The sequence below is a fragment of the Tubulanus polymorphus genome, chromosome 1 (assembly GCF_964204645.1).
Source record: "Tubulanus polymorphus chromosome 1, tnTubPoly1.2, whole genome shotgun sequence".
NCBI classification, from domain to species: Eukaryota; Metazoa; Nemertea; class Palaeonemertea; order Tubulaniformes; family Tubulanidae; genus Tubulanus; species Tubulanus polymorphus.
In genome coordinates this window covers 9,797,640-9,809,464 of record NC_134025.1, presented here as the reverse complement: position 1 = coordinate 9,809,464, position 11,825 = coordinate 9,797,640, and the positions used below count along the sequence as shown (strand labels likewise).

The window sequence follows — 11,825 nt, the reverse complement described above, 5'->3', positions numbered from 1 at the left end:
TATATGCATTTTAAATCGATTTCATTTCTTTTATTTATCAAAACATGGAATTGGAATGACAATAATTTATTAATGCAATGCATATCATAATTTGCAGTAGGCCTACTACGTCACTAGGAATCACAATATTATGTGTTCACTTTTTATCCATAGAGCATTTATCTGTAGACAGTTTTTTCAGTAAAAGTTCATAACAATTCTTGCTATGCTTAATTTGTGGATTTAAAGTGTCACTGCAAACATGATATGCAAGCCAAAACCTGTCTGCCCCTATACTGGGGCTAACAAGATTGGTGGTGAGCATAGCCGTATCAGCAAACAGCATATATCACATGAGAAGCAAAGTAGTCTATGATTTACAAAAATTTATGGAATGCTATGCGATCATAATTTTATTTCAGGGCCTAACAGTATCCATAGGCTTAAAAAGTATTTCCCTCGAACGTGAGAAATGATTTCACGGTATTTGGCAGCATTAACTCGGCAATTTTTTGCGTAAATCCCGACCATCGATGGACGAGAAACAGTTGTCGCCGGACAACGACACGACATAAACACTGCAACGATAACGGTGTAGAGACGAGAATTTTTGCCGTCGCTGCAATAGAATCGCAGAAACTGTCGGAATCATTCACCGATTTGATGACTGTTGTATAGATATCGTAACCGCAGTCGCGCATGAAACGTATCATTCCGAGATCGGGTTTTCGACACGAGAGCAAATCGCTAATGACATTTACAGGAATATCGCGCAAAACGCCGCAACCCTTTTCGATGATGTACAACAGCACATACGGGTTCATGTTGCAAATATCGTGCGAAAAATGCGCGAGGAAAAGCTCCTTTTGATCAATTACGTCGATCATAATATCGCACAGGTCAATTATATCCTTGGTGCGCACGCTCGTGTCAAACAACTCATTCGTATTCCATAATACCATGAACTTCCAGTAAGACTGACACGTTATCCAATGATTCAAAACGTACGTTGGAAATGATTCAAAACAGTAATGAATCAAACGAAAGTTCAGCACCTTAAGACAACAACTTAAGATTCCGCTCAACAATTGAAGTTCTGTATTTGGTTTTTTTGGGATATGATTACGTAGTAATTCCAGAATTCGGATTTGACTTTGAATATGCGTGTCGGATGGCATGTGGGTCGTCTTATCATCCGGGTTGTGTCTCTTGAAGCGTCTATCTTCGAAATCTATTAGATGTGAAAAACAAGACATTCCTTTGTTATCGGACAAGAGCACGTCGGCACCATTCACAAGGAGTAATTCGATCATGGCAATATTGCCGTGCGAACAAGCCATCATCAACGGAGTTCTACCTTGTCTATCGGCAATATTCACTAAGTTCCCTAAATATTCCATAAGTCTTACCGCCATCGCATAGAATCTTGAAGAACTGTCATCAGTAGCGTACATGGGTAAAATGCAAAATGGGTTAGTGTAACATCCGCGTATGACACATCTTTCATAATCCATATTTTCCAACATTCTCTTTTCCAAGAGAATGTCCAAAATATCCAAACTTCCACTCTTGTAACACATCTCTAATGCAGAGCATTCTTCTCGTTCATTTTCATCTACAATAAAAGGATCCGCTCCCAGCTCTACAAGGCGCTTGAACATATCCGTTTGGTCATGCTGAGCAGCATAGGAGGTACATTTTGATAACACAACGTTGTCAATTTCTTCAGCCGCTGCTTCATAAACCATGTCAAACACCCGACAATTTCCTCCTTTAGCACACAAGAAAAGGAGTCTCTCGAAACCGGATTCATTATCGCGACGTTTTTTGACAATTTCCGATAGATCTTCGAGTAACTTTTCAACATCAGCGACCCTTCCAAGAACGCAATATGACTTCAGCTGCACTAGCTTGCTGTAGTTCATTCCTTCAATATTCAATAGGGCTTCGAGGGCGTCCTTGTTTCCGGCCTGCATTGCAGCGTTGAACATCGTAGTTACGACGCAAATCGGCAAATTTGTCCTCATCTCCTTACGCGACAAAAGTTGATTGAGCATTGTAATTGTATTCGGTCTACAAGCTGAATATAGGACAGACTTGACCGATTCAATGGTAAATGGATCATCGATATTTTGTGGATAATTCCAATCTAAAATTATATCAACTGCCTCACGGTTCCTCTTCTCTACGGCATTATTCAAACAGGTTTCTTTCCGCGGATATTTACCGCCATTTTCTAACAGACTTAGAATTTCCCGTTCGACCAGTGTCAATGTTTCTCCTTCAGGGATGAATATGAATGAACCGTCGCTCGAAGATACTCCGCTTTTCAGCAGAACGTCGACCATCCGATTGGTCCTCGGATCGGAACTCTCACCGTTGATCGCTATGTTTAGTAAATAGTTACTCTTCCTACTTACTTTCGGTACATAATATTGCAAGAGTAACTCAACCACATCGATGTGATTGTAAAGCACAGCAAAATACAGCGGACAATGAGATTCGGCAGTGAGCGTTTCGGCGATATCAAACCCTTGATTAATCAGTTTTCTCAGATTCTCACAATCAGCTCGTTGAGCGCAATAGTAAGCATATCCTAGTTTTCGTAATTCAGTTGCCGAGTCAGTATCATCAGTTTCTTCTTCGTCCATGCCCATCTATAATATTAAAACAAAAAAGCATCGATATAATTTGTAATTCAGTGTTTAAAATTGTATAGGCCTATTACAACTCAGGAACATTTTCAAGCTTGAAACATATTCTCGAATCAACCCAAGTCACATGCCACCATCCATAGGTGATTGATCATGACTGCAGTGGTGTTGAATGACTTTTTTTGAAAACCATGTTTCTGAAGAAATTGTAGTAAATTCGCTGCGGCAACATTTTTTAACCTGTCAAAATCGGCAATTTGCAGCGGCAATCAAAAATTGCTTCCAACGCGACTGGACTGCATTATTTCACTTTATATGACCAGACCACTGAACTGTGCAGTCTGTGAATTTGAATCAAACGGGGATTATATATCGCAATATTAATATTTAAATGAGCAATAAAGTTTGTTTGAATTTAGGTACTAGACTACGGGTGGTAGATGGACACTGGAGCGAGTAGTTTGTCACGTAAAGCTTGGGATTAACAAATTCACAGAGTTTGAAAAGCGAGCCTGTCAGAGACTTTCAACCTTTTAAACGATCGAACTGTTTCTTTTCGAGGCAAAATAAGTCTTCCTTTGCGTAAAAGCGAAAGCGAAACTCGGCGATCAGCAGAGGAAGGGTGGCTCCGAAAATACCAGAATCGTGGAAAACCCATAGCTACGGCCGGCCAAAGACTCGAGTCCCGTCGGTTCCGAGGAGGGGATCTCTGATATTTTTTGCTGATTAAATTATACATTTTCTGTGAAAGACACACCTTTCAGCCAAGGGGAATACCCCCAGCCATAGAAAATGCCACAGCGATTGCTTTAGTTTTCGGTCAGGAATTTATTTCTTCGTTTATTGTCTCAAACGAATCACGACGGCCAGGACGTTTTTCTCCCCCGCCGTGATCGAGTGTCTCGTGTCCCGGCAAGCCCGTAGCCAGGATTTTGTGAAGGGGCGTTCTTAAATTGAAGGGCACTTTTGCATGTTTGCTGTATCCCAGGGAAAGCGAGCATAGTATGCTTAAAATGATTCCACGACTAAACAAAAACAAATTTCAGCAGTAGTTTTGGCCAAGAGATCTCTCGTTTTTTTCGGTTTTAGTGCCAGGCCCTGGAGCGTTCTCATAATGAACAGATAACCAACTGTTAGGCCTACATCTAGCCACCGGAATAACGAATTTTGGTATGGCATTACTGTTAACTCCGCTGAACTCGTTACTCTGATGAGGACCGGTGATTTCTGAGACTTGCACGAGAATCTCCCCATCCAGGATTCGACCTCGATTGAAACTCGATACCGACATTGTACATTTGACATGCGCCGCGCGGTTATCTGAGACACATGAAATATCTATATCAAAATGGCGTGCTCAACTAACGCGAAAAACAAAAACCTCGCCTAATTTCAAACATAGGCAGCCTCCTTTAAGACCCCAAAAATCAGTTTTTCAATATTCGGTAAGTATTCGTAACATAAGTTAAAATGGCGAAAAATATTTCATCTTAGATCATTGCGGGTAATCATATTTCGGAGGTGAATCTAGGCGCACATGGTGAAAATCAGTCAAGCAAGACAACTTGAAAAACTAAAAAAGGCCATTGATGGATTGACTGACCAGGGCGGATCCAGGAATTTAGAATATGGGGCCCAAAACTTCAAGAGCGGACGGTCATCTGATATTTCTAGACCATAGGCTTGGTCTTGCTGTAGGCACGTTGGAAAGGAAGCAACTTTTGATTGCTGCGGCCAATTGCCGATTTTTGACAGGTTCTATTATTGCCGCTTCAAATTTACTTCAATTTCGTTACAAACATAGTGTACAGGGGCGGATCCAGGGACCACTGTCAAGGGTAGCACAAAGGGCATTTTGAAATTAAAAAGGGCATTCTAAAAAATTTTGCTGCAAATTCCAGGCAATTAAAGTCCTGACGTGAAGTGCTTTCAAGCATTTTAACTGCATCGGGATGTAGTTTCCAGGAAATGAAGACAAAATCTTGAAGAATTATGTGCTTTTTGTTCAAAATTATCTATCTTGTCTTGTAAAAAAGTGCCCTTTTCTACTTTGGATATGAAAAAAAAGGGCACGAGATTTTCGCGACTTCAGTTTTAGTTTTGCCTTGTAGGCCTATATGATGAATTTATTCGGTTTTTATCCAGTATCAATTTTAATACTTTCATTTTCATTTGTAGATGTGTAAAACCATTTCATAAAGAATTTACATCAGAAACAGTGTAAGTTTATTTCATCTTTTAAATGTTTTCTTCATCTGTTTCAGAAAAAGATAATATTCATCTATTCATGTATCTTTACTTTCTTTTATGTTTGATGTTGAACTCTGGAGGCAAAACCTAAACCATAGAAAGAAAGCCCTGGATAAATGAACTACAGATTGGAGCGAACAATTTAATTTGTAAGTTTGAATTTTGAATTTAATAATTCTGCAGTCATCTAAGCAAAGAAAACAATCTTTGATTTGTCTATCGTAGGTCACTACAATGGGAACTTGGATTCAGTACAGGACAACAAGGAATCTGCGCTTTACAAATAAGACTTTCTTGGAATCAGCGCAGGACAACCAGGAATCAGTGCTTTAAAGTAATACTTCGTTGGATTTAAGGACAAGGAATCGGTACTTTACATGACTTTGTTGGATTCAATACAGGACAATGAAACAGTGCTTTACAATCAGACTTTCTTAGATTCTGCACAGGGACATCAGGAATCCATGTTTTACAATAAGACTCTTGGATTCTGCGCAGGACATCTGGAATCATTGTTTGACAATAAGACTGTCTTGGATTCGGCACACGACATCAGGATTCACTAAATGGAAATTCAAGATAAGTTACATTTATCTCATTTATAATTTATGTTGTTGGTTTGATTTTAAGGGACCAGTTTTATAGTGTTTGTTATAAACAATGTTTTGAAATGAAATCTTGGCTTAAATCCATTCAAATGTCTTTATATCGGTGTATATTTGGTAAGGGTTAGTTCATAGTTGGGATTGTTATTTCAGGGATACATAAAGGGTAAAGCGGGTTAACAGGTTTTCTAAATTGTGATCAACTTTGTTATTTCTAGTCAATATGAAACTGGTCCCTGATATCAATAACTCAACTGTTATCAATCAAGTTTCTTCATCACAATCAGGTGTGTTCACAATTTCTCTAGATTATACTACTGTAGATATCAGACTGATTGAACAGTTACAGATACATGTAACATTGTGTGCAGATACAGAATACAGATCACTGCATTACTTCATCCTGTGATTGAACAGTGATTTGTTCTCTCATTTTCACTATTCCCATCCATCTAACTAAAACATCGTACCACTTCAACTCATCTAACCGCGGGGTTTTGGGAGGGTGGGTAGGGTTGGGGGGAGGCAGGGGTAGAGGGAGGGTGGGAGGGATGGGGTCTGGGAGGGCGGGAGGGATGGGGTCTGGGAGGGCGGGAGGGATGGGTCTAGGAGGGGGGAGGGATGGGGCCTGGGAGGATGGGAGGGTAGGGTTAGGGAGGATGGGAGAGATTGGGTCTGGGAGTGAGGGTGGGTTGGGGAGGTTGGGTGGCGGCAGGACTTTAGAGGAAGGGTGTAGGTGGGTGGGGTGGGGTAGGGTAGGGTATGGGTGGGTGGTAGTGAAGGGTTTAGGTGGGTGGGGATTTAGGGTCAGATTTTGTCGTCGTATTTATTTTTAATCTTTAGTCAGGATATTTCAGAAAATGTGTCCCATTATTTATTGTATTCTAATAACCAATAGGATTAGTATAAAACACCTTTGCTGTTAGGCATCGTCACACAAGACTTGAACATGTAATTTTATAGTCGTTACACTCGCATGACAAGCTGGTTAAGTGGGCTAGTTCTATTAGTTTTACTGGTTTATAGCATTGATTTCAACTAGACCCGGGTTCGATCCCCGGTTAGAGCGCGTAATTTCACTGTTGCTTCTCTTTAAATCGTTAAAGAGATAATTGCCCCTGATTTTTGAATGGGCACTTTTCAAATCTTTAGGGCCGTTATTCAACTTGGTCTTAAATGAGTAATTTACTCGAATGATTAGAAACTGCTCCCTGATAGCGGTCAGTCAATATAGGCCTATAGCTTAATGAGCAATTGAATTAATCAACAATTATTTTCGTAATGCTGTTGAAAGCTGGTGGTATACTGCTTCTTTTTGAACATGTTGCCAGTAGAAAGTTGTATTCTACTTTCTTATATGCTCCTTTGAATATCATTCAAAATACTGACTGTAGGTAGTTAAAGAACTGTAGTAGGAGGACTTTTTTTGAGATGCAGTCCACATTCTGTGGCGGTCCAGGAGGGGTCACGATCTTGGAATTTTCTCACCAAGAATTGTTCACAAAACGGTGATATTGTGAGCGTATTTCATTCCTAATTTCAACCAGGAAAGCGCTCAGAATGCAACAACTTTCATCTGATTTTTCAATATTTCGTAAGGAGGCTGCCCAGACAGCCTTTTGGTATTTCGCGCCTGCGAAGCTCGCTGACGACAGCTGGACCGCAGTAACATGCCACATGCCACATAGTGATCCAATATTCCAGGTGCGCCCCCGATGTTCATTGCTGCTTCCTCTTTGGCTGCGGATTCAAAGACAACTCTTTAATTTTGAAAATTAGAGCATGGAATGTATTGAAAAAGTGATTTGTATTGTAATCTACGAAAGCGTCCTGGGGACATCATTTATGAGAAATGAAAATTTTATTTTTAGTTTTTTAGTTGAGATATATTTCAACAAAATCATTTACAATTAATAAATAGTTTTGCCGATTTCATGTCGAGTTATTATATATACATAAATTCAGAAATTTTGTGTCTTTAATTCGAAATTCGTTTTTCCGTTGAGGTCCGCTGCCGACCTGGGGATATCATTTGTGAAAAATAAAAATTTTATTTATGTCGTCCCGATATCATGTCGAATTATTGTTGCGACATAAATCCAAATTTTTTTCATTCTTTGTAAATTATTTTATGTCGAGATAATAGGTGCGTTCACACGACGAAATTTAGACTGGTCTAAGTTTGGTCCGGTCAAATATTGACCTAGCGTTCCCACAGACGAAAATACCTTTCCAAACTGGACCGGTCTAGTGTAGACCGGTCTTATTTGGCATGGTCTAAAAGAGCGAACCAAGTCCGGTCCAAATCTATGTATGTGGACTGAAACCAGTGGCAGGTCTGGTCTAAATCGTAATTCTGAATCTCTGTGGTAGAGTATGAGTCCATATGAGTCCATAAGTTTTAAATGATTTTATTAATGTTTATGTAATTGATTAATTTTTGATACCATGGAAATGTTTGGAGTGTAACAAATATTCGTATTCGTATGTCGCGATCATCATCCGTTTACCTTCCGTGTTATGAATCGTGTTAGAACGACATTTAAGAGTTTCAGCGTGATGAAATAAAATTTTTGTTTTAGTTAGTTATGCTATCTTTTGTTTTCACAAAAAGGGGACACATTTTCTGAAATAAACTGCAATTTATAGGTGGAACAATGATGACACGGATTGACAAAGACAGACTGACTATTGTTCTATGATACATCCAGCAACATTTATTTTTGATTGGATTGTATTGACGTCAGTATATTTCAAGCTATGACTACTTGTTTTCTGAACAGAATTATTTAAAGGCACTGTGAACTAATTATACTTATATCAGGAAATATTTTTGAACCAGATGTAGTTTTACCTTGAGTTTTCACAGTAGTTCCCATTACTATGAGTGAGTAGTTCACAATTTGATAAAGCGCATTTATACATCTTAGTTACGGAGATAAAAATATAGCTACAAAGCAGCGATAACGGGTTTCTGCCTTGCTGGATTAGATTTCGTACTTGGAGGCGTACAAAGGTTTTGTCAAAATCAGTTCATAAGAACGAACAAACGGCTCTTTTAAGGGGTCCACTCACATGCTGGAAGCACATTTACACATCGGATCTAAGATTATTTCTGTGATGAGAATTATTAAAGGTCTTAGCAATTTACTTGTATGAAATGCGTGAACTTTTTTTATTAACTCCGTTAAAATGTAATTGCGTAATGTTGTAATTAATTGTAAATACTGTTTTTCCTCCATATACCATGCAAATGGTTAGAGTGTAATTAATATTCGCATTCATTCATAACAAATGCGATCCAATAAATATTTATTAAGTTTACGTGCGGGCTTTCGAATGCATGAGACGTACTTGTAAATACGTTCCTTACGAAAAATATGATTCCGATAAAATCATCCGGATCCTTCATATCTACGAATACTGCGGCTGTATTTTGATGGATCGCCGTTATGAAAGCGCTGTCCGAGCCGTAAACATTTATCGTAAAGATTTATCGCTCCTGTGTTGGAGAAAAAAACCCTCGAATTGAAACCATTCAAATTTATACAGTTCATAAAATTCACTTGTCACCTAGCCCGCGCTGATATCAGCCCGTCACTACGTGAATCCATGGAAGGGCTAAAGAAACATGCCAGTTGCTAGTTGCAAATTACCAATTGCTAGTTGCCGAATGCTTTTTGTCAAATGCTCATTGCCAGTTAAGCATTTTTTCAATCCGTCCATATCCATTTCACCCATTCATATCCATTACTATAAAGAGGTCATCAGTTTTAATGCAGACTTGTCACCGCAGGTCCCGAGAAGCTCTTCAAAATGGCGTGTGACTCTGCACTGCCGTGTGGGGTCTTACTTCACAATCATCGTTTTATAAGCTTAGTAACTTAAGATTAAATCTAACTATGGTTAGCAATTAAAATGAAAGAAAGTTAAGTTTTCCTTCTTTCATCAGTTTTAATGCAGACCTATAACCACAGGTCGTGAGAAGCTGTATATATATATATAAACATTTGTCATAAATGTTTTTCGCCTAAAGTGGTATATATATATGTATATATATATATATACCACTTTAGGCGAAAAACATTTATGACAAATGTTTATCTTATAAATTATCTTAGCCAGGAATATATTTAAGGAATTGTTTCTGAATGGATATCTAGCCGTGAAGGGTGTCTAGGTGGGGCTCTAGGACCAACTGCTTATACCGCATTACCAACTTTGCTGATCAAACAACAATGCGCATGCTCATGAACAACGATCAACAAAACTAAAAAGTGCCTATTAAAATATGAAAGGACCGTATTTCAAAACGAATTGTATCGGAATATGATGCATGGCAATATATATTGTAAGAAGATTCAATTATTTTAAATTGCGAACATTCGATGTGAGTAATTTTCAAATTTGAAGAAAATACTTTTTATATTGACATTTTGCATTTGAAAATTAAGTCATTTCCCCATTCAGAATGCGAGTTCAACCGTCAAGTCCTGACTATTACGCCCGAATTCACAAAACTTTCAGCGCGCTTTAAGTTGGGTTTACGATGGCCTGGCGACCGTTTGAAAGCGGTTTTAGAACATTTCAAATGTCCTCAATTTACGATATCAAATTTGTTACCCTTTAAGAATATTTTATCGTTGACATTTTTTGTCTGAAAATAGCACGTTCAGGGGCTGTAAGTCGGCGGGCAATTCGAAATTAACTCAAAGACAGCAGATTTCGTTTATCATATTTTATATGAATTAAAACTTCAGAACATTTCCAACAAGTTTCTCGCTGGTTGTGATGGTTTATCTTGAAAAATAAAAAGGTTTTGCGCTAGTGAACGTTTTTAAGTCATGTTTTTCTAAAAAGAACAATCACTCCATTTTGAAAAATAACGGATCATTGTTGCTACGCAACGAGGTCCGCAACAATTGAAAACAAATCAATGGCAGTGCGTGCAGCGGCCAGATATTGCACTATAATGAACGAAATAGTTGGTAATGCAGAATCTGAATCTGACATAATGCGCGTGACAAGCTGCGTGTGTATGTACGCAGTGGGTATAGTGTGGCAGGGTTTCGTACTGTGGCAATCTCGATACCGTCAGGTTCGAGTCCCTGCCGGGAGGATGGTTTTATACTGGGGATCAATAACAGAAATATACACAGAGGTGGCGCTAGCGGACGAACAACCAATTATCAATAAGCAAACTAGTAATAACTATGGCATATGGCAATTAGCAACTAGCAACTGGCATGTCCCTTAAACGCTTCCATATTGCTGTCCGAATCATTAATGCAGAAAACCCATTATCGTTAGTTGTTAAGATCGCAGAATCATTAAAGCAGAAAACCTGTTATCGCTGCTTTGCAGCTATATTTCTCATCCTGAAGATGAATATTAGAATATAGTCATAAATATAGTGGTTATTATTATGGGATTCGCTAAGTGTTTTGTCAACGTTTAGTTCTATTTCTCTTTGTGACAGTTAGATTATTTTGCCATTTTTCACGATCATATCAGTTTATATAATAGTTATTTCATCCTCCGCAGTTTAAGTATTTGAAATTTTTTATCAGTAGTTCAACTTGTCAGTTTATATAACGTAGCTCTTTGATCGATACATTATTCCAGACTCTAATTAGCTCCTTATTTTTGACATTATTAATTAGTACCGATTGTGAACGCAGGGTATAATCTGAAAGCGGGGCTGCACACTAGCCTCAAATTACAACTACGCTGCAAGGCAAAACTTTTCCCGAACACTAGCAACAACGACGCAGCTTCAAGTGCTGCATCTGCCACTATTGATGGTCATGTGGCCAATTAATCAATAAAATGATCGCGACGCATGTGCATTGAAACTAAATCCTGCAGCACTGCAGACTCAGAATAAGGCACTCATTACACACTCAGGCATACTTGCCACGCCATGTCAGAAATATTAAGCATGTTTTAGATAAAGGCGTCGAAGCTGCAAGTGGCAAAAATGCCTGAAAATTGCCCAAGAACTAGGTGATTTTGACGCCGGCATGCTTGTTGTGGCGGCTTTGATGCTTGTGTGCGGCCCGCTTAAGCTTTATACATGTGATCATATGGGTGACCGTGTCTGATCAATCTAATAATGGGTCAGTTTTCAAAACCTGCGATGCTACGCTCAATTTCATATCATGTGTATTAGTATTTGTAACCATTAAATGGCTAAAAAGTGCTCCGCATGTAATGAATCAATTCTGAGTTATTCTAAGTTTAGTGCCAACTTAGTACAGTTACTGAACCAGGGCCACGAATCAAACTCTGCATCTATGCATATCAAACCTGGCCCTTTCAGTGAGGGCAATGAGCC

At 38.8% G+C, this 11,825-nt stretch overlaps 1 protein-coding gene across 1 annotated transcript; it reads right to left on the bottom strand.

The window, feature by feature from the left end:
- Positions 1-25: 25 nt before the first annotated feature.
- Positions 26-3,242, bottom strand: LOC141901791 (uncharacterized). The gene is made up of 2 exons (XM_074789267.1): positions 3,164-3,242; positions 26-2,636 (listed from the first exon to the last, which is right to left on the bottom strand). The coding sequence occupies exon 2, from the start codon at positions 2,634-2,636 to the stop codon at positions 423-425; it is 2,214 nt and encodes a 737-aa protein (XP_074645368.1). The 5' UTR covers positions 3,164-3,242; the 3' UTR covers positions 26-422.
- Between the last annotated feature and the right edge of the window lie 8,583 nt (positions 3,243-11,825).

Coding starts and splice junctions, on each gene's coding strand:
- LOC141901791 (XM_074789267.1), bottom strand. CDS start 2,636: ATGGGCATGGACGAAGAAGAAACTGATGATACTGACTCGGCAACTGAA.